At 41.3% G+C, this 24,152-nt stretch overlaps 1 protein-coding gene across 6 annotated transcripts in view; it reads right to left on the bottom strand.

Moving 5' to 3' along the window:
- Positions 1 to 24,152, bottom strand: part of LOC129176745 (piezo-type mechanosensitive ion channel component 2) — a 115,886-nt gene that overhangs the window by 65,076 nt on the left and 26,658 nt on the right. For all 6 annotated transcript variants that reach the window (XM_054767096.1, XM_054767097.1, XM_054767099.1 and 3 more), the window contains exons 4-8: positions 22,850 to 22,892; positions 17,394 to 17,556; positions 6,373 to 6,634; positions 6,086 to 6,299; positions 1,134 to 1,308 (exon numbers count right to left, since the gene is read on the bottom strand). In XM_054767096.1, the coding sequence (XP_054623071.1) occupies positions 1,134 to 1,308; positions 6,086 to 6,299; positions 6,373 to 6,634; positions 17,394 to 17,556; positions 22,850 to 22,892 (857 nt within the window). The remainder of the gene's footprint in view (positions 1 to 1,133; positions 1,309 to 6,085; positions 6,300 to 6,372; positions 6,635 to 17,393; positions 17,557 to 22,849; positions 22,893 to 24,152) is intronic.

Raw genomic sequence — 24,152 nt, 5'->3', positions numbered from 1 at the left:
GTTGTACAAGGACCAAGCGGCACGTAGTAGCGTGCCACCAATCCCGTACTCCCGGAGCACCTCCCACAGGACACCGCAAGGGACATGGTGGACAAGTCCACAAAGTACATGTAGACGGGCTGGGCAAACTCCCATGTACCCTCCAGTACCCTTGTAAAGGTGTAGAACGGATCTAGTGTTCTGCGACTGGGACAAAAACCACATTGCACCTCCTGTAGCCGAGGTTCGACTAACGGTTGTACCCTTCTCTCTAGTACCCTTCTCTCCAGCACCCTGGAATAGACTTTCCCAGGGAGGATGATGAGTGTGATCCCCCTATAGTTGGAACACACCCTGCGGTCACGCTTCATGAAAAGGGGGACCACCATCCTGGTCTTCCAATCCAGAGGTATTGTTCCTGACAATGCAATGTTGAAGAGATGTATCAGCCAAGACAGTCCCTCTACATCCAGAGCCTTGAGGAAGTCGGGGCAAAACTCGTTCACCCTCGGAGCTTTGCCACTGGGGAGCATTTTGACTATCCCAGAAACCTCAGCCAAGATGGAATGTAATGGAACTGTCTGCGTTCCTGTCCTATGACTCTGCTTCCTCTATGGAAGGTATGTCAGTGGGATTGAGAAGGTCCTCAAAGTATTCCTTCCACAGTCTGACTATATCCTCAGTCGAGGTCAGCAGGCCTCCGTCCCCACTGTAAACTGTATAGTGACAGCATATTGATAAATACGAGAAACACTGATTAAATTCAAGAAAAAAAGTCATAGCAGAGTATGGAGGTGGCATCCGTGTGGTTCTCTCCTGCCCTCCTCCCTCTCCACTCATTGAGTCTTCAAGAAAGGTAAAAGTGATGCTAAATGTTCACTTATCCATTTCATTCATCATTGATATCTATGTCACTTTGTTTTCTGCATAAAACTAGAATTCTTTGTAAAATGTGTTTTGTGCATCTGGAACTGGTGAATTTGATTTATATAATCTCCTATAGGGAAAAATGGTTCGTTATCATATGATTTGGTTTTAGGCTGACCCCACAAAAAAGATTCCACTATAGTTACAAAAAGAAACTCACCCCTCAACAAACTTACTCTGGTTGATTTGCTTTCATGTGTAAATGTAAAACTAGATGGAGATCTTACCATCAGCTCTTCAACAGGCTCCTGCAGCCAGAGGCGGATGAGCGTGGCCAGCGTGTAGTAGAGGACCAGCAGCATGATGGGATTGACAAAGTGGTGCCACTTGCGTTTGGGGTTCCTGATCAGCTTCCACGTCCTGGAGCAGTCGTTCTGGATGACAGGGGACATGCCGAAGTACCTGCAGGGGCATACAGGAGGTGCACAAGGACAATGAAGACTAATACATTCTTTTCTTGAGTAAACAGCTAACACACTTCCTGAATGCTGTCTTCATTCAGTTGGGGAAGGCCCGCAGATCACATGGCTGGGGGTTTCCCTTATGGAAGAGGTGTGGAGGCAGGAAATGGGGTGGAAGTCGTTTCACCGGACAGCCAGCCTCGATCAGCAGCCGGCTGTCAGCAGGCCCGATTAGAAAGCGCTGAGGAGAGGTGTTCTGATGGGAGCCGCACATATTTATAGATGCAAGTGTCCTTACAGAGAGTGTGTTTCTTTATGTAATGGCTTTGGGCCTCCATGAATTACATGGGGTGCAAAGTAAACACAACATAGCAGTGGTTGGCAGATGATCAGTCTAAAAACTGTGTGGCTAGTGACTTCATTTGATGATTGCAGATGATCTTCTCCTTAAATTATTGACATTGACATTCAGCATTAGTGACATTTAATTATAATCCCTCACCACTTTGCACTTTGAATTTTGTGGCTTCACTATCACCATCCATCCATCCATTTTCTACTGTATACCGCTTCTCCTTTTAGGGTCGCGGGGGCATGCTGGCATGCTCCCAGCTGACTTCGGGCGACAGGCGGGGTACACCCTGGACTGGTCTGGACTGGCTCCAGCATAACCCCGCGACCCTAATGAGGATAAGCGGCATAGAAAATGGATGGATGATAACAGCAGAAAGAATGCCCACAGGCAACTACAAATAGATGAAAATACATTTTTTGCCGTTATAATAGACGACAAAATAAGTTGGAAATCACACATTAAAATTATACAACATTAAGTGGCACGGAATACTTTTATACTCAAAGCAAAATTTGTTCTGGATCAAAAATCCCACCATAAAATCACTCCATGTTGTCTGGTATTACCATATCTAACTTATTGTGTGAAGATATGGTGTAATAACAATAAAAGTAGACTTCACTCAATAAGTACTACAAAAAAGATCAATCACGATAATTAATAATGTCTCTTATAGATAACATACAAACATTACTAAAATCTGTTGGCCTGGTAAACCTTCAAACAGCTAAAATTATGCATAAAGCAACAAATAGCTTGCTACCCAAAAACGAAACACGATTTTTCTCATCAATAGAGGAGAAATATGACCCTAGGAAAAAATTACACTTGAAACACCTATATCTGTAACTCTAAAAGCCTTCAGCATATCCGTATGTGGAATCAAATTATGGAATGGATGTAGTAAAGAATTCAGTGCACTAAAATGACCCATTTAAAAAAAACACTAAAAGCATTTGATATTTACAAAACATAAAGAAGAAGAATACTGAACCACAGCGAAATACTATGCTATCCCATATGACAATTGCACTTTATGCAATTTACAGCAATTTGTCTATACAGATTTAAAAACCTCAACTTCATTGTAACACATTGTCTGGTGTTATTCAGAACGGGCAAAGGGAACGTGTTGAATGGGAAATCATTCAGTAGTGTTTTTGAATCGTATCATAACCTGTGTATCTGGATTCTAATCGAATCATCTATCACAAAGAGATTTACATCCCTATTTAGAAAATAACCACCTTAGTCAAGGCACAGTACTTCATTACAAATGTGACTAACATGTGCGTATGTGACCAATGTGTTTGTGTGTGTGTGTGTGTGTGGGCCAGGTGTGAAACAACCTGGTTTTTACTACACAACCGCAGCCTGTCACCACAGCAACCAATGGTCTCCTGCCTCATGCATAATACAACAAGGGTGGTTGTAGTAGACCTCTTAAAAGCTCTGCGCCTGATATCAAAGTGCGCTGAGTGGGAGGCTGTTATATCCACCCTGTAGCTGCCTCTTTTTGTTGTTGTTGCCTTCTGGTGTCCAACAACAACATTTTTGGCGCACTTTCAACAAACTCTCTGTAGTCTCCAGGAATGTTGTGGCATCCAAAAGGCTTGGAAAGTACTTTTACATCATGAAGGAGTTTCCCAACTCTCGCCAAATGACTGATGAAAAAAACAGTTTAGTGTTTTTAACGAACCTCTCCATTTGTGGACAGAAGTGTCAATCACATAAGCCCTTGGCAGATGCCCACTTTCAATTTGAAAATGCCAAGGCAACGGATGACTGACGTCAATCTGTTAATCACCTCTGGCATGTACTATTGCAGCATGCAGCCCGTAGCGAGGGTCATCCGCCCACATTCCTTCAAACTGCGCAGACGTGACAAACCCAAACAAACATGTCTGCCGTGTGGAACTTACCTGCTGTTTGTGAGAATAAATTTTGCACCCTGCAAAACATGCCACAAAAATATCTCGCCAGGGTAGCACGTTACAAAAGCTTGATTTTACTACGGATTAGGGTGGTTTTTCGAGGCAAACGGCAGCTAATGTAGCCAAAACACTGAACAACACTCGCTCGTATGTGCATGACAGTCAGAAATCTAAAGCAAATAACCTGAAAAATAAGTAATATATACAGTATATATAACCCATGATTAATCTGATTAAAAGATTTTATCATTTATGTGTATATACTGTGTGTGTGTATATATATACTGCTCAAAAAAATGAAAGGAACACTTCGAAAACACATCAGATCTATACTGGGGGAAAATGATCTTGAATATCTTTCCTGATAATAAGTGGGTGATGTATTAGTAACAAAATGATGCCACATCATTTGATAGAAATGAAAATGATCGCCCTATAGAGGGGGGAAATCAAAGACACCCCAAAAATGAAAGTGAAAAAATGATGCAGCACACTGGTCCATTTTGCCAAAATGTCATTGTAGCAACTCAAAATGATTCTCAGTAGTTTGTGTGGCCCCCACGTGCTTGTACGCATGCCTGACAACGTCGGGGCATGCTCCTAACGAGACTACGGATGGTGTCCTGGGGATCTCCTCCCAGATGTGGACCAGGGCATCAATGAGCTCCTGGACAGTCTGAGGAGCAACCTGGTGGCGCCGGATGGACCTAAATAATGTCCCAGAGGTGTTCTATTGGGTTTAGGTCAGGTGAACGTGGGGGCCAGTCAATGGTATCAATTCCTTCATCCTCCAGGAACTACCTGCATACACTAGCCACATGAGGTCGGGCATTGTCGTGGACCAGGAGGAACCCAGGTCCCACTGCACCAGCATAGGTTCTGACAATGGGTCCAAGGATTTCATCCCGGTACCTAATAGCAGTCAGGGTGCCGTTATCTAACCTGTAGAGGTCTGTGCGTCCTTCCAGGGATATGCCTCCCCAGACCATCACTGACCCACCACCAAACCGGTCATGCTGAATGATGTTGCAGGCAGCATAACGTTCTCCACGGCATCTCCAGACCCTTACACGTCTGTCGCATGTGCTCAGGTTGAACTTGCTCTCATCAGGGAAGAGCACAGGGCACCAGTGGTGTAGTTGCCAATTCTGGTGGTCTATGGCAAATGCCAATGGAGCTCTACGGTGCTGGGCAGTGACCACAGGGCCCACTACAGGACGTCGGGCCCTCAGGCCACCCTCATGGAGCCTGTTTCTGATTGTTTGGTCAGAAAAATTCACACCAGTGGCCTGCTGGAGGTCATTTTGTCGGGCTCTGGCAGTGCTCATCCTGTTCCTCCTTGCACTAAGGAGCAGATACCGATCCTGCTGAGGGTTGAAGGACCTTCTACGGCCCTGTCCAGCTCTCCTGGAGTAACTAACTGTCTCCTGGAATCTCCTCCATGCGTCCAGGTACCGCAGTGATGCCCTGGTCCAGATCTGGGAGGAGATCCCCCAGGACACCATCCGTAGTCTCATTAGGAGCATGCCCCGACGTTGTCAGGCATGCGTACAAGCACGTGGGGGCCACACAAACTACTGAGAATCATTTTGAGTTGCTACAATGACATTTTAGCAAAATGGACCAGTGTGCTGCATCATTTTTTCACTTTCATTTTTGGGGTGTCTTTGATTTCCCCCCTCTATAGGGTGATCATTTTCATTTCTATCAAATGATGTGGCATCATTTTGTTACTAATACATCACCCACTTATTATCAGGAAAGATATTCAAGATCATTTTCCCCCAGTTTAGATGTGTTTTCGAAGTGTTCCTTTAATTTTTTTGAGTGGAGTCATGAACACTGACCTTAACTGAGGCAAGTAAGGCTTGCAGTTCTTTGGATGTTGTTGTGGGGTCTTTTGTGATCTCTTGGATGAGTCGTTGCTGCGCTCTTGGGGTAAGTTTGGTTGGCCGGCCACTCCTGGGAAGGTTCACCACTGTTCCATGTTTTCGCCATTTGTGGATAATGGCTCTCACCGTGGTTCGCTGGAGTTCCAACGTTTTAGAAATGGCTTTTCCAGACTCATAGATCTCAGTTATGGTTTAATGGGGGGGGACAATCACTTTTTCACATGGGGCCAAGTAGGTTTGTTTTTTTTTCTCTCTTAATAATCAAATGTTTCATTTAAAAACTGCATTTTGTGTTCAGTTGTGTTGTCATTGACTAATATTTCAATTTGTTTGATGATCTGAAACGTTTAAGTGTGACAAACATGGCGGTGAATGTCATGTGCCGGATTGATTTATTGTCATTAAAACAGTCATATTGGAGGCAATCAAGCATTTTCGTTGTTGTATTTTTTTCCCCAGCTGATAGCTGATCCTCTTGAAACCTTTTTAGTTTGCGTTATAGCTTGGACACTTGTGAAAGTAAGTGCAATTTTTACAACCTTGCCCAGTACACAGCACATAGGATTTGAAGTTTCTCAACTCCCGTCGAAGACTGACCTGATGTAGCTGTCTTCCAGCATGACGGACTCCTGGAAGGACTGGAACTGGTATAGGTAGAGGACGACCAGGTGTCCGGCACTGAAGATGGCCATCAGGACACACATGCAGCTGAAGAGTAGCGTGTCGAAGGTCCGCCGCAGAGACCACCAGGTGCACAGAAACAGGAAGATGAAGAAGTAGACTGCCGATGTCAAGGAGGGCAGCATCATCCCTACAAGGGACAACCAGATTGTTGGACGTCTGTTTGATAGCAAACAAAAGTCCAGAATGAGGCGAGCACGTACCCGTTATTCCCAATAAGATGGTCACCACCACCTGACCCGCTGTGGTGATTAAGTTCCCGATGACTTCCTTCACTTTGGACGCGACTTGTGCCACCAGTCGCAGGATCTTCACCTTGGCGCTCTCCTTTTCTTCCTCTGCCTGCTCTTCTTCTTCGTCACCCTCCTGCCCATCGTCCTCCTCATCTTCTTCAGCCTCGTAGCCTCCGTCAGAGTCCTCCTCCAAAAGGATGTGGTCTTCTAAGCTCAGCTTCTCCTCTTCCTCCTGACAAGTTAGTTGGAAGCAACAATGACACTGAGACAGCGGCACTTTTTGACATTCTATAAGGGGACGCCATTCTATAAGCGGCGCCACAAAGATGAGGGGGAGGGAAAATATAGAGTGGAACCTCGGTTAGCATGTTTTTTGGCTAACATTGAACATTTACACCACAATATTGCCTCAGCTTGCGTGCATTCTCCGGTTAGCGGACAATATGTACGTCTTGTCGTGTTAATGCACTGTGTGAGTCCAACTGTGTTCTAAATGTATTTTTATCACAAAACGTCCTTCCTTGTTAGCATCCTATTAGCTAGCGCAACAAAATCTTAACCAGAACCAGACGTTACCTCGCCTGATGTCGTCAGCAAGTGACTCTGAAAATATTAACACAAAACATGTTTTTATAGTTGTATAATTATTGTTTTAAATGCATAAAACAATTCTATTTGTAAATAAATGAAGAATGAAAGGGAACATTTAAGGTGATATTTAAGGTTACCTTTTACCTTCAATAAAGACATGATTGCTGCCAAAGACACAATGCGGCAGCAAGATCAACATGGACACCACCTTCCTGTGAGTTATTTCTTGAATTCAATGGTGTTTCTCACTTTCTTGATCAAATTGCTGCCAAATGCAAATTTCTTTGGCTCCATTTTGGGTTATTGAGGTGAGAAACACTTGTAGCCCAGTCCAGATTACACCGCTAGGGGTCCATGTGCCATGTTTTTGGACAGTGGTGTGGTGTGTAGAAGAAGTCAAGAGTTGGAAGAAAGCCAAAGAAGCTACAAGTGTGGTCAGCTTTAATGTCCAGAGGTAAATTTTGTAAATAATAGGCATTATTCAACATATTAAGTGTTTTGTAGTGAAATAGTATTAGTGTTCAAATGAGATACTCAGCAATCAACTGTTTAAAGTCCATGATACTTGATATGTTATTGATATGTTATAATAGATGTATTAAGACAATGCTCTTTTATGCTATAGGGTAAAGAGCCACTACAGTTATTTTATGGACATTTTATTGTATTTTATTTATTATTCTATTTCATTTTCTGTCACCTTATATTGGGCTTCTCAGAGACTAGAGGAACCTGCAGTATTTTTGTTAGCAGGAACACTGCCTTTGTAAACTGAGAGTATACTCAGAAAACTTATTTTTGATACTTGATAAAAATGAGTCAACCACATGAATTTAAATTCCAGAATAAAGAACCCCATAAATTGTTTTGTGTCCTGTGCTTAATGACCCTTTCGGCACGCAACACATTTTATGCCACCAGGAGTGGGGTTTTGATAATTTGGTGGTTGACTGTAACTATAGTTGGGCAATAGGCTACTTTAGAACTGCAGTGCTGAACAAGTTCGACGCCGCTGCTGTTAGAAGATCAATCCTAAATCCTGTGACACCATCACCGCCATTCACCTGCTGCAGCTATCAGGAGGGAGCAGACCAGACACGCCTGGAAATGAGGACGGCACACCAAAGCTGCAGATGCCAGACCAACCCTTGCGATCTCACACCATGTCAGAGCGAGGCAGTGAGGAAAGTGAAGTAGACCGTATTACTGAACTTCAGGCTAAACTTTCTGAGCTAAGATGCAAACACAATGAGGCCATTGACTAACTGCTCGGTCTAGTGCTGCAAATTGTTCTTATGCGTAGTTGCCCAGAGAACGGCGTATTCAGCCCTTTAGCAGCAATCCAACCATTAATGAATGCTCTGTTGATGGGTTTTTGGATGAAGTAGACAGAATGATGCGTTCAAGGGGCCTTGGTGGGGAAGAACAGGTTGTTTTTATTCTCTCACTTCCCAGGAAGTCAGCATTAGAAGAAGTCAGGTTATGTACTGATAGCGAGAGAAAGGAAGCAATGGAGAGTTTTGACTTTCTCAGAGTGGCTTACAGGGAAAAGTGTGGCTCAGCTTTACAGACTTTTTACAGCTGTCATAAGTTGGAAGGTGAAGCTTTTTTTTTTTTAGGATTCTAACACGCTTTCTCGTGTCCTCTGTTCAGCTCTGAAAGAAAAGACAAATGCGGTGTCTGATGCAAAGATGGCAGTGAGAGATCACTTTGTGGAAGGGATCCGAGAGTCTTGTCTTAGAAGAGCTCCGTGAGCTGATTAGAGAGCAGCCAGACTACGCACTGTTTGATGTGCGTCAAGAAGCTTTCGACTGGTCTGAAAAGGACAAACCAAATAGCTCTAAAGTGGCTAGAAGTCGAAACATAGCATGTGAGCTGGAGGGCCAAATAAGTCATTACCCTGGTGAAGCATCACAACCATCTTCTGCAACACTTGATGACATTCATAAAGTTGTTTGGCAGTGACAGAGAGGTCATAGAGGTGGAAGGCCCAGAGCAAAGTTTCAATTCACAGATGATGGGAAGCCTGTTTGTCTTAAATGCAGGAGAGTGGGACACATTGGGAGTGTAAAATGAAACAGCAAGAACGCCAGTCCATTTCAGACAGCACACCTCAGTTAAACTCCCTCCCTCGGTTACAGAGAGCTGCGCAATCCGAGGTGTGACTAACGGCTCAGAAAGGTTGACAAGAGGGAGATTTTTTGAGAGAGTAGTTGGAGCGTGTCCAGCAGTCAAGGTGGAAGTACTTGGGGTTATAGCAAAAACACTGATAGATATTGGGAGTCAGGTTAGCACCATCTGAGTCCTTCTTCCGTGATCACTTACTAGGAGAGAATAAACACATGACCCCGACAGCCAAATGGCTCAAGCTCACAGTCTCCCATTCTTTACGAATCCCTACCATAGGCTACCTTGAGTTTAATGTGCCGGTTATGGGGCTGATAATACCAAAGTGTGGGTTTTTGGTTGTCAAGAGTCCAATTAAGGAGCCACCTGTGTCAGTGGTACATGAAGTAGTTTTAGACCGACCAGCTGAAAACAAGAGTGAAAACATCCAATTAAAAGGTGAGGGAGAGGAACCATAGTCACCCCCATTGCTCATTGGCATGAACATCATCAAGAGATGCAAAGAGTTGGCTATTGCCAGTTTTGACACCACTTTGGAGGGTCAATTAAACTCAGTATGGAGGAAGGCTTTTCAGAAAGTCCACATGTGAAGTGGAGGAACCCATATCCACTGCAACAGTAGTTGGTAGAAATGCAATACACGTACCAGGCAGTTCAGTCGCGACTGTGTGTGCAACAGGGTTGAGGAAAGAAGTACAGTAGATAACTTTATTTTGATGTTATTAGAACCCATGAACACACACTTATTTACTGGGCTCTTAATGGTCCCAACATTGTTTGAGGCTAACAAGTATAGTTCAGGTTCCCTGTTCAGGTGGTAAATTTTTCACCTGAAGATGTGTGGTTGAAGCCCAAAACCAAGATAGGTCTTATCTGTGTGGTTGAATGTCTAGAAGAGGCAACTAAGGTCCAATTTAACTGTATGTCTGCTGATCAGGAAGAGGCGTCCTTTGAAAGAGAGTTTGCCAGCCAATGAACTGAGGTCCCATCTGGAGCACTTGAACATTGACGGTTCATTGCTAAGCTCATTGCACTTTTGACTCAGTACTCACGTCTTTGCATTCAAAAAAGAAGACCTAGGCTACACAGATAAATTAAAGTCGAGATACACCTTGTTGCCAATGCACCAGCCTTACCAACGCATTCCACCGACACAGTATAAAGAGGTAAAAGAGCACATAACCAAGCTTTGCAAGAAAGGGGTACTCGTGGAGAGCAAAAGTGCGTATGCATCTCCTATTGTTGGAACGGAAAGCAGACAATAGTTTGAGAAGTTGTGCTGACTATCGCCGGTTGAACTCTAAAACCAGGTGAGATGCATTTCCTTGGCCCTGCATTGATTAGTGTTTGATGCACTTCATGGAGAAAGGTTCTTTTCAACAATAGACCTGGGGCCTCACCTATAAAGCTTGTACCCACAATAAAGAGCTGAAAAGTTATGTACGCCGTTTTCCACGCCAAATATGTTACCTATAAAAACACAGCCTAGCATGAGAATGTGTGCATCGGTGCGCACCCTTTATAGTCTGCATACGCACATTTTGGAGACATGGCAAAAAGTTTTAACGTAAGATTTAACATTTTAAGTGGTGCAATGGGAGCCAATAAAGATTTATCCAGCATTTAATGAAAACATAACGCCATTATTGACATAAAACATTTGCTGAAAGTGTTGTTATTTGACATGACACTGATGGATATCATTTGTTATTTATCATAAACCCCAATACGCACGAATGTATTATATCCCGACTAAAAGATACATGAAAAACAATGCAGCGCTTGAATATTTCAGTATTTGGTTTTCAATTAAATAATTCTAGATTAACTTTACATGACACAGAGCTGATATGTCCTTAGTGCTCAGTTTCTCGCATTTCTTACGATAATTTATAAAAAAATAAGAGTTTTTCATTGCATATGCCAAGTATGTCATGAATAGCAACATTTTCTTACTAAGATTTCCACCTCAGTCTCTGAGAAGTTCCACTTCTTCGTCTTCGGCTTCTGAGCAGCCATAATTCAGAAGACCAAGCGAAATGCATCTAATCTAGGATCATCAAATATGGACGCCACATTCATGAGCCACTTTGCATTTTCCATTTATGGCGAATGGAAGCCGTGGAGAGGGCGTGACATGGGGTGGAGTTGCGTATGCACGTTTGGCAGCAGGTGAGATCTATAAAGCACAAATTGCGTGAATGTGTGCATATGCCACTTTTGTTTAGGTCTGATTATTTTTGTCCGTAGGCACATTTTGGGTTTCTGGCGTACGCAGACTTTTAGTCAGATTTCCACGCACAATTTTATAGATGAGACCCCTGGCCAGCGGTAACCATCAGGTGGCAGTAAGTGAGAGTGATAGACAAAAGACTTCTTTCACAACCCCCTTTGGGTTGTTTGAGTACACCCGATTGCCATTTGGTGTATGTAATGAGCTAGCTCAGAGGCTCATGCAAGCCACCATGAATGATTTGGTTTTCCAGATTTACCTTGATGATATTTTGGTCTATTCGCCAACGGTTGATCACCCGATATGACTGCAGGCAGTGCTGCAAGAGCTCGCTGAGACAGGGTTGAAGGTCAAGGTAGAAAAGTGCAATTTCCTCCACTCCAGTGTGCGTTTTCTTGGTCATCAAATATTAGCAGAAGGTGTTGGAACAGACCCGGACAAGTTCTCGGCTGTGAAGCAGTGGCCGGTCCTGACCACAAGCAAAGGTCTGAGTTCTTTCCTGGGATTTTGTGTTCTTGCAGTTCTTGCAGGGTTTTTCTCAACAGGTCTAAGGTGTTGTTTGATGATTTGTGGAGAGCTAAATGCCATGAGTAAATGCCTTTGAACGTTTTTAAAGGAACTGTTGACCAGTGCTCCTCTCTAGATTTTTCACTCCCTTTTATTATAGAGACAGATGCAAGCAGTTTAGGACTGGGCGTTGCCTTGTATCAGCTGCAAAAAGGAAGGAAACGTGTCATAGCCTACGCAATTAGGACGGTACGGGGTGCCGAGAAGAATGATGTAAATTACAGCATTCTGAAACTTGCACTCCTGGTACTCAAGTGGGCTGTAGGATACCTACTTGGTTCCAAGTTTATTGTGCTAACGGATAACACTCCGCTTTGTCACCTAAATTCAGAAGGAGGAGCTATTGAACAGCATTGGATAGCACAATTAGCTCCTTTTGTGTTTGACGTGCAGTACCCCCCTGGTCGCTGTAATAAGGCTGCAGATTACGGGCAGATCTTTGCAGGGGAGCTCGATTCAGGTGGGGACGATGATGCAATATCATTACAAGACGGTGTGTGTTACCTCCATTTTGGTTTGGATTTGGTTTGTATCAGATGTTGTAAAGTGAGGCAGGTTAGAGCAGATGATACTGACCTTGAAGTAGAGAACCCCGGGTTACAGGGAAGCACTCTGACTCTACCAGGCTTCTCAAAAGATGAGTTAAGGCAGCTGAAAAGGTACAGATCCTACACTTTAGGTTTTCAGAGACTTTTGGGGGAGAAAGAAAAAAAACAACACGACAAGAGAGGACTAGATTAAGCAAACCTGTCATCTCCCTGTTCAAGCAATGACCCAGAATGAGAGAGATTGATGGATTGTGGGACAGGGTTATTGATGACCCACATATGGGTTAATGTCAGCAACTCCTGTTCTCCTGTTATCAGCGGGACTAAAGAAAGCTGTCCTGGAGAGTCACCATGATCAGACGAGCAATAGCAAACGAGGAATTGGAATTATAGTCAATAAAAACATTTCATTCATCCAGCACTCAATAATTACTGATCCTGAAGGAAGATTTCTTGTTAGGAATGTAACAATTAATAACACACAATTTACATTTGGCAATATTTATGGACCAAATATTGATGGCCAACTTTTCTTTCATATTCTTTGCAACATTACACGACAAAACAATCATTATTTTAGCTGGATATTTCAATGTTGCTATCATCTCCACACTGGACCATTCAAATTCATCTGGAAACACAGTACATACACATTGATCAGAAATAATTAAACAATATACGCAAAGTTATGGCCTTAACAATAGTTGGAGAATGAAGAATCCCACTCAACTGGAATATACATACATGTCCGTCCACCATCAAATGTCCTTTACACTGGATTTACTTCTCATCAGCAACTCACTCAACCACCATACAGTATATCAGAAAACACAATTCTATAATAATTAGTGGCCACGCTCCAGTGGCCACTTTGTATGGCTTCATACAAAAATAGATATTCATCCGATAACCTCCATAAACTCTTCAGTTTAATAAACACAGGACAACTGGACGAAAGGACAAAAGGAAACGTATTATTCTCTCTCTAGACGCAGAAAAAGTATTTGACAAGGTAAACTGGCAAGTTCTCTTCCACACTCTCCGCATGTTTGGTTTTGGAGAGTTGTTCATCCATTGGATACAGACACTATACACTTCACCTAGAGCCACAGTAACCACCAATGGGATCACCTCACCTAGTTTCACACCTAGTGGCCACGCTCCAGTCTCCCTAACAATATATAATGGAACCATAATAAACAAGCCACACTCAAGATAGCAACTCAACACATCTCTCTTGGACGACACAGATTTCAATACACTTATACGGAGAGAGGAGGCAGCCTATCTGGAGATGAACGACTCTTCAGAAATCTCTCCATCACGCAGTCATCCAGTCACAGCAGTCATCCGAGGCACAATCATATCCTACTCATCGCACAAGAAAAGAAAAGAAATGGAAAACACACTGGAAGTCAAAATTAAACAATTACGCAAACAATACAGGATTAATCCAGATGAACAAACACTACAGGAATTAAAACAAGCTAACACTCAAATTGAAAACATTCTAAACAAAACAACAGACTTTATAATTTAACAACCAAAAATATGAACAATTCCAGTATAGTAATAAATCCTCTAAATTATTAGCCAACCTACAGCAACGTAAAAAAGAAAAGGCAACAATCTCAGCAATACAGAATAAATCAGGCATTACAACATTCTGTATAATCCACAAGAAATCAATATCTTTCAACAATATTACAGTGATTTATACTGCTCTGATTGTACTAACACCATACAGTACAAATAGAAACTTTCTTAGACAAACTTGACCTTCCAATACGTTCATCTGATCAAGAACATGTTAGACACACCACTCACCGCAAATGAAATATACAAATCTCGAAATAAAATGCCAAGCAACAAATCACCAGGTAGATCTGCCACAGTGCAGCAGAACGCTGTAATCGTTTCCACACCACAATACAAATTGCATATACACAGTAATTTTGGGCCAAAATTATCATATCCTGTTTTCACGACCATAAAGCGCACCGTATTAAAAGGCGCAGTCTCAGTTTTTAAAAAGGCAGCGGAAGCAAAACTAAGTTCGGTTGTACTTTATTGAAGTATTTAAAAATGTACTCACGTTATTTTTGATCAATCCTTATCCACAAATCCATCAAAGTCCTCATCTTCTGTATCCCAAATGAACAGAGGGGCAAGTTCTTCCAACAAACACGCCAGGTTCCCTGTCGTCATTGTCAGAGTCAGTCTTGTTGCCGTGCGGTTCCTCAGAAATGATGCCGGCTTTTGTGAAAGCTCCAACAACAGTGCATCAGACACAATCCATTCACAAATTGTGGCGTAACTCCCACAGTGCTGCCTCCCAGTCTTAGTGAAGCTGTGTTCGTTAGCTGTCATCCATCGCTCCCACTCCGCTCGCAACTTCACTTTAAACGCCGTGTTTACACCGATGTCCACCGGTTGGGGTTCCTTCGTCAAGCCTCCCGGAATGATGACAAGCTTCGAGTTCATTTGCTATACACTAGGTCCCCAACTTACGAACACCCGACTAGTGAACATTCGCGGATACGAACACAAGCCGACTGGTTTATATTTTATTTTATTTTGCCTTGTAGTCGCTCAATCAGTATTTATACTGCTACTGTACATGCTTGACCAGTAGAGGGCACTGTGACACTGCTAATGGGACCAACAGAGGAAGAGTTAGACGCTGGGGAGATACAGTGTAAAGCTAAATGGAAAGCTAAATTGTACAACCCTGACAGAGCGTGTGATTAAAGTTTATGAAGAGTTAATAGGCCTGCTTAATTCTACACCACCCACAGAACACTACCTCTTTTAGAAGAGTCTAACGGCGACGCCGATTTGTCGTTTTTTTCAATATCACCTCATCCAACTCCACCACAACGACGTATGCTGGACCACTCCTCTTCAAAGGTAAATAACATTTATCATTACGTATTATTATATCACTTTCATTATTGTTTTTTTCATTAATTATCCTTGTTTAATATTACTACTGCATCCAAACTCATATTTACATCCATACACATACTGCATATGTATACACGTACATGTAGTACCTATATCATTGGTAATATTACCTTTTCCCCTACTTAAGAACAATTCGACTTAAGAACGGTCGTCTGGAACCATTTGTGTTCGTAAGTTGGGGACTTTATTTTTTCACAGCGGCTGTGAGATCGGCACGCATAGAGTCAGATCAGCAGTGGCGGTGACGTGTGCAAAAAAACATTCGGTCTCTTTCTGCACACGTCACTCAGCCACTCAGCCATTTTCTCCTCGTCCTTCCAGCCCCTATGATTGGTCTTAACGATGACTCCGGCTGGAAACTTTTCTTAAGGCAGCGTCTTCCTCTTAAAAATCACCATAGGTGGCAGTTTCTGTCCATTACCATGGCAACCAAGCACAACAGTAAAAGCCGACTTCTCGTGCCCCGTTGTGTGTATCGCTACCGTGCTGGTCCCCTTCTTCTCTACAAGGTGGTTCACCGTGATGTGGAAAGTGAGCGGCACGTCGTCCATGTTGGTGATGTAGTTGGGCTGGATGTGTTTGTCTGCTATGTTTTTACTGCAGTAGGAGCGGAAGATGGCCAGCTTTCCTTGTAATCCGCTGGATGTTGCTGCGCCACGGTAGTCCTAGCCCAGATGGATAGGTTGCGCCGTTTCATAAAATATACCTCTATAACTACCGGGGGCGTGCCTTTAGCGTCCTCTTTCACGTCCGCATACTGTCCTCAGTCACGTCCACCTTTCCTCTATGTAAGCAGCGTGTCGGCAGGAGATGCTCCCAGTCAGTCGAGCGGAGCACTCATCAAAGTCACGCAGCAACACTTACAGATTTTGGAACGCGGCCCACACATAAGGCGTGCCGCATTAAAAGGCGCCCCGTCCATTTTGGACAAATTTTAAGACTTTTAAGTGCGCCTTATGGTCGTGAAAATACAGTATTTCACACCATCAGGTTTTAATGTAATTTTATCTGCAGCTAGATATTAAAGCAAATTTATAGCCGACATACATTTTATCTTGTCCTGAAGCTCCGATCCATGAGTTGGAAAGGCTTAAAGTTGGACTTAACTTTCAAAGCACTCGTATGACCAAAAGTGGTCCAACACTAAATCCAAGGAGAAACTGAAGAGGAACAGTAATCTACCTAACAAAGATGTATACAAATGACAACACACCCAATATCATGTGAAAAAGCAGCATATTCACAAACATCCCCACAGACTCTCCTCATCGAGCACGCACACAGTGTCAGATTTTACCATCGCTTATGTCCGGGAATTGTTACATTCCCACCATGGTGCCATGATAGGTGGCATATCTAGAAAATGGATGGATGGAGGGAGTAAGCTAACTTGCTACTAGCCACATACGTTTGTTTATACGCTTCAGAGGTGGTTTATACAGGTTAAATACGGGAGCCATAGGCCTATATACAGCATTATGTTTATTACTGGCTTCATTATAGGGAAAAATCCCGATATTGACCGTTATTATATTTTTATGCCAATATTGGGCCGATAATATTGATAATATATCCCTTAACGAAAGTGACACTGATTCAAAATCAGAAATATTGTGATTTATTGTGGTTTTTATTTATGTGCAATTTTTGCCAGTCCATTTTATGTTCATTGGGTTTTTTCTGTCTTTTTTGTTTGTTTAATTTATTTTATTTAAAAGCTCGACATTCCAATTATCTTGAGAAATTAAACTAGCTTTTGATATGGTGTACTTACATTTTTATGCCAGATATTATCATTACATTAATGAAAAAATGGTCTCAAAATAATGTTGACAATAATGTTTTTCGGCAATAATTTGTGGGACAATTATCATCCAGCAAAATTTGTTATCGTGACAGGCCTAGTGTACGTAGTTACTGTAGGTCAGCAGGAAATTACATATAGGTAAGTAACGCACTTGTTCCTCTGCTTCAAAGTCAGCGTTGTACTGGCCCATGTCCTCCGGCGGCCTCTTCTGGACCAAACTGCGACACAGCATCCAGATGGCCACGCCCACCATGAACATGCCGATGTCTGGGATGAACACTCGGATGCCGTTCCCAGCATCGGCACCAATCACACTGGAAACAAAAGAACACACGCTGACTACACTGAATCACAATGCATCCTAAAACTGGGATACTGTGTTCTGACCATGGAGAGAACAATACCTCCTCAGACGCACGCATGGGAATCTGGATTTTTTTTTTTTAATTCGCATTTAATGTGTGTTGAATTCTGTACTTTTTATATGCAGGACCACCCATTTTAATGACATAAACCTGCTGCTGTAAGGAAGGGCGTAAACACATGTATACTGTACATATATATATAGCCATTATAAAGAGACTAACGTGGAGTTTTCAGACAGTTATCATTTTTGCAGCTAAAAGCAAAGTTAGCCGACAATATATATTTGGAAAATTAGTAATTGGACATGTCTGCTCATCTCTTAGACCCACAAGTTTGTTCAGGAAGAGGAAGCTGATCTGTTGCCATGGCAGCGACAGTTGCAGCAAGTTTGGCATGCTTGAGTGGGATTTACTGGCGCTGTGTGAAGACCATCTTTACGAGGTGGCATGATTGCACACAAGTGTAAACAAGTCCAAAAATGACTTAAAGGTTTCCCCAAAATCTATAAACGTTACTTTAGAGCAGCAGTCTCAAACTCGTGGCCCGTGGGCCATTTACGGCCTGCCGAGTCACATTTTGCGGCCCGTGACTTGTCTTTAAAGATTACTGTAATACGGCGTGCGACAAGCCAATGTTACGTGTAGGATGCACACATAAGACCCCTGTTTCCCCAGTATCAAATTCCAAGTTCAAATTTCCAGCAAAAACAATACATCATTTGCATTTCACACTGTGCTCCAACATTCACGAAAGTGTTAATTTAATGTCTCTACTTACACAAATCATTGCGTTCGTAGCATTAAGTAAGCAATAAGACCTGTTATGCTTACGTCATAGCCCATACAATATGTGGTATATAAATGAAAGCAACGCATCTGGGGCCTCACCTATAAAACTTGCGTACAGACAAAACAGGGCCGAAAAGTTGTGTATGCCGTTTTCCACGCCAAATACGTTACCTATAAAAACACAACCTGGTGTAACAATGTGCGCACCGCTGCGTACCCTTTATACTGGCGTACGCATTTTTTGGAGACATTTCCACAAATGATGGGGTTTTATTTTGTTGTGCTTTGAAATAACACACAGTTCCTCATAAAATAATTATAATATACCTAATAGTTTGATGGATGGATTTTAAAATATCCGTCTGGAATTATAGCAATTCATTTTCGATACAACTTCATTCCCGTTTTGAGTCTTTGCATCCACCTTTAAATTAAATCAGATTTTGCTAAGCTTATATTAATCTAAAATGTGGCATTAATTAGGAAAAATGTAGAAACATGCTCACTAAAAATGGAAATGTGTGCCTTGATATCAGACCGCTTTTTTTTGTTGTTTTTTTTGCCTTGGGCGGCTCTGCTCTATTATTCACACAGATGGCAGCGGACATGCTGTTACTCAATCTTTGTTTTATTTGTTATGCCACTGCTGTGTCTTCCAAATATGACACTTTTTCAGTATTTCCACCTCTGTTTCCGTGAAAGCCAACGTCTTCATGCTCGTCGTCTTCCCACCAGCCGTGACTCCAATGCAATAAAGGCTCTTTAAATATGGATGCCACATTCATGAGTCACTTTGCATTGACCTTCTATGGCAAAGTGGAGCCATGGAAACGGTGTAACTTGAGGTGGAATTGCGTACGCACTAGGGTTGTTAACGATAACCGAATATCCGGTTTGACAAAGGAATGATTCCGATTAGCTGGTGGTAGCTTCCTGTTTCGATAATAATCAGCCATAAATCTTTAGATTAATCAACTGTAAAGACATGCACCGGGTATTGCGAGAAAAGCAATCGGTTGACAGTGTCTCATAAACAACGCCAGAGCCTGGGCTGCCGGCGAAAGGATTGTCACGCTTGCTCCATAGCTTGCAATGGTTCAAGGCAAGAATGGGTGTAAATAATAGCAAGTCGCTAGCTAAGGTGCCTGGAACTATTTACGAGTCACCACTACTTACCGCTATTTACGCGGAAGATTTTCAACACATTTTCAACACATAACTTTTTTGCTTTGTAACTTGTTTACGTTGAAACGTTGCACCTTTGTTACGTACCTGGAGTGTCAAAAACACTATCATGCTCAGTCTGACATGTTATGACATTATTATTGTATTGTTATATTACTATCATTACTGCTGTGGCATTTTGAGTATGGGATTGATCAAAGAAAATGATGTTCATTCAGCAAGTCTTTTTTTGGTCTGTGTCTAAACAATATAAACATTTGACATGTTATTCTGTTGACTTTATTTTTGCTAGTGCCTGATTTTTAGCCAGATTTCCACGCACATATTTATAGATGAGGGCCCTGGTCTTTACAACACTCCAAAAAGGTGAACACGGGTGGTGTTAAGAAAAAAAAGAATAATAAAAAAAAAAGATTACAGTATGGCAACTCTTCCGCCACACACGCGCCACTCTTGAGGGAGTCGTGGAAAAAAGGACGGGCCCTAGTTTGGACATTCCCGTACTTTGGAAGCCACAACTAATAGGATGATGGCACACTGAGAAGGCAGACACAGTGGCAGCCTAACAGGGTTTTGTCTTCATCAGGACTCCACAGAGAAACCTTTAGAACGCAGATGGCAAAGTGCTCTTTACTCTTATTGTGGCCTTTTTAGCTTAGGAGAAACTTTGTCAGCGATCACCATCTTCTTGTCAAACAGATCTTTGACAGGTGAAGCTATAATATGTAATATTCAGGGGTATTCAGGGGTGGGGTGGTGGGGGGCGCATTACAAGATATTTACACACATCAGCTTTGACTTTGGAAAACACTGATGGACATTTTAGCCTCTTCACATATCTTCAGGGACCAAACCACTAACTGTTTGTGTGTGCTTCATATTGATTTGGTGCATGTAGAGCCTAACCCATTACTCCATGAATGGAAACAACAAGCTTTAGATGAATGGCCTAACAAAGGAATGGTAAGTTGCAGCCCTACACTTCACACACCACTGTCTCAAGTACATTGGATCCCAGCATATTTGCAATTCAGCAATGACCACCCGCAAATTTGCAGCTTTATGGTTGAAAAATTATTTTTTTGTATTTGTATGTTCTTTTTCTTTGGAAACAGGCCACTCATTCACCATAAGTCGTTCTTAATTTCTACATCTATGATAATGGTAAAATGCACAGTGTACATTTACCAGAGTTGAAAAGCCCCCAATTTTTACATGTTTATGTCTGTATGCTTCACTGATGATGTTTTTTAATAAAGCATTGACATTTTGCACTTTGTTTGGGGGTCCTTGAACATACCATAGTTTGGTTTGGTCTTTTTTAGTTTAATTTGATTTGAACATGCATGCAGGTTCCAATGGAATACATCTCATGAATCATTTCACAGTTCCACATGTCCAAAAGGAGTAGGAAGAAGCAAAGCTTATTTAATCCTACCCCCAATCCATTCCACATCTTGTACAGTAGATATTATTCACTTCTTGTATTCTATATCATATTATTCCATATAATAATCAGTATAATAATTAATAAATAATAATAAATAAAGCATGACAGAACAATACATTTAATCATCAATATAATAATAAATAAAGCATAATAACACAAGTTCAAGATTCTTCTGCCTTGTATTTAGGAAACATCAACTGCTTGTATTGTTTTTTGAATTGGCTCATCTGCAGTGTCTCGGCCCTCCACTGACACATGTGGTGTGGCCTGTGTCAAGCTCAATACGTGACACAGCAGACATGTAGGGTTTGCCACCGCACACCAATCGATTTTTGTGATCGGCTTTGAAAGGCATTTATCGGCATACGGTGATCACAAGTTTTGTTTTTACGGAAATGGGCAGATATTGATCGATGGGCGTTCGATCGGAGCATCTCTAGTAGCTCTACATTTTATACTTAAAAATGTGTTTACTAAGTGTGTGAGGCATATTTAGGGCTTAAACCAGGATTGTGTTACAAGTGAACAATGGCAATTGAAGAGACATGGGAGAGGGTTGTGTAGCTGAATCGAATGTAATAATTACAACAATCACTTTTATCGCAAATGCTGATCCAAAATCAGAGGAGCCCATCAGTGTCAAGCTAAGAGGAAGGTTTGGAGTGGGAGGAGTGAGTCGGTGTGTTTTGGCCATCTCAGTTACTCGTGTTTTTTTGGCCATTCATAGATGGTCCTGAAATGCAAACCCTGTGAACCCACTGCAGTTACTTTGGCAAAGTGTAATTTCACAAACTTAAGTCACAAAAGTCTTAAGACTTTATGTCCAAAACATTAAAAAAGAAATATTAGCTTTTTTTATGAGTTTTTTTGTTCAACCATTGACTATAACAACACTACAATAATAACATAGGTTATGTCAAATGATATTAAGCAATACATTTCATTTACTTGATCATTACTGTTTTATTCACTACTGTTACTGCTTCATTTATACCAAAACTACTTATAAGTTGTGAGATTCAGTCACAATTATTACTGTAGTGTTTACATATTTACATATTTATTCTGTCTTTGTTTAATGTTTTCAGTTATTCTAACGTATTTTCTATTCATTATCAATTTACTCCTATTTTATTACTTTTTAACTTTTATTTTGAATCCTCATTTTCAACCTTTTTTTTATTCCTTTCTTTTCCTTATCAATGCATAAGCTAGCGGTATATACTGTCATTTTTTTTCCTACTTGCTAATTGTTTTTTACATTTTTCAACACCTTATCTTGTCTTTACACAGGAAGTGAACAAAATTAAAATGAAAAAATGTAAGCAAAGTAAATTTTGTAAGTGTAAACATGTCAAAGATGTGGTGTGAATGAATTATTATTAGTAATAGACAAAGAGAAAAAGGTAGGATTAAATAAGGATTAAATAGCTCTGTTTCTTCCTTCTCCTTCTCCTTTTCGGACATGCTGAATTGTGCAAGTAAATAACCAGGTGATGTTCCCAATGGAACTTATCAAGCATGTCTGAAACTCATACCAATGATTTTGACGACAGTCAATCGTTGCCATGCTGAAAGCTCATACAAGGAAGTGTCTTCACATGGGCATTGCGTAAGAAAAGCATCAGTCAATCTCACAGTTCTTGAAAATAGATTGCTCATCTGTCAGTTGAATTTCTGCTTGGCTAAGCAAAACACACCCTTACTTCAGACACACTTAAAAAGACAGAATAAATGTGGCTTGGATATGTTAATAACGCTATTATAAAATCACCATTTGTGGTTAGAGATGTTGCAAAAAAACCTCTAGTCTCTTACCTCTCGAATCCAATTTGCCGTATGGATTTCTCCCATGAGGAACCTGCATGGGAAGATGTCAAAATGTTTAGTAAGTATTATGAATAAATGAAGAAGCAAATGGCGTACATTGATCATAATGTTTGATCAATGTGTTGAAAACATGTATGACAATCATTATTTGCCACATACTGTAAGGAAAATAATGATTGATAAAGCAGTGTTGAGACATACTGTGTATTTGTAGAAAGCACACTGGACACATCATTAGGTACACCATGAGGTAAGAGTGCTATTAATATCACAAGATATTGATCAAGCTTGACATAACCAATAAGAACCATCACTCAGTATGATGTAGTGCAGCTGTACACCACTGCAAGTTGCATGAGGTCCCCATCAGCTGTGTAGTGCATCAACAGTGACTTACCCCCCCCCCACGTTGTCTCGTGAGCAGAGTTCTGGTCATGATGAGGAACGTAGTTTGGGTTAGTTGCTGGGGCCACTTAAAGGGTCACTCACATAATTTATCACCTTTGCTTAAATATGTCTTATATTGTTTGTAATTATGTTCTACGTTGTTTGTTTTTTGAAAGCGAACGGTAAATTTGTAAAAAATTACGTGGTGGCAGCCATGATAGACTGAACGCCCTGAACGAAGTGACGTTGGCAAAGGCGCAGCTCTCATCTAACGCCTAGTAAACAAACCCTTCTAGAGGTTGCTCTTCGACTTCTTTCCATATATTTTTCATCAAAATAGTTGTGTCCAAGTGATACAGTAAGTTTGTTTTCTTTTCCAAAAGACAAACCTTAAGCTTAAGCTTAAGGCAAGCTAAAACTTAAATGTTCAAAATTTAACAGTATAAAAATACAGATATCAGATAGAGAAATATTGATCCCATCAAAGAAAAAGATGTTCATTCAGCAAGTCTTTTTTTGGTCTGTGTCTAAACAATAAATATATTTGACATGTTGTTGACTTTATTTTTTCCGGTGCCTGACACCATGCTTGGGAATATGATGTTCTCTTTTACACATTAGAAAATACTGTAAGAATGCCGCTTTTATATAATTGGCATCTTTATTTTATAATGTAAGATTAATGTCTACATCAACAAACATTAACCATAGAATCGAATCACACCGAATCGAAATGTATGTACACTGCATCAAATCGTATCTTGTCATTTTGTTTTTAAAATAAATTGTTCTTGAATCGTACCATAACTTGTGTATCTAGATTCGAATCAAATCATCTATCAAAAAGAGATTTACATCCCTCGTTGTAACAAGACACCCCTAATTACTGACCCTGACCCTAATG

This window comes from Dunckerocampus dactyliophorus, chromosome 2 (genome assembly GCF_027744805.1).
Source record: "Dunckerocampus dactyliophorus isolate RoL2022-P2 chromosome 2, RoL_Ddac_1.1, whole genome shotgun sequence".
Lineage (NCBI taxonomy): Eukaryota > Metazoa > Chordata > Actinopteri > Syngnathiformes > Syngnathidae > Dunckerocampus > Dunckerocampus dactyliophorus.
Note: the sequence above shows the minus strand (reverse complement) of the source record. Positions and strands in the feature narration are given on the sequence as shown.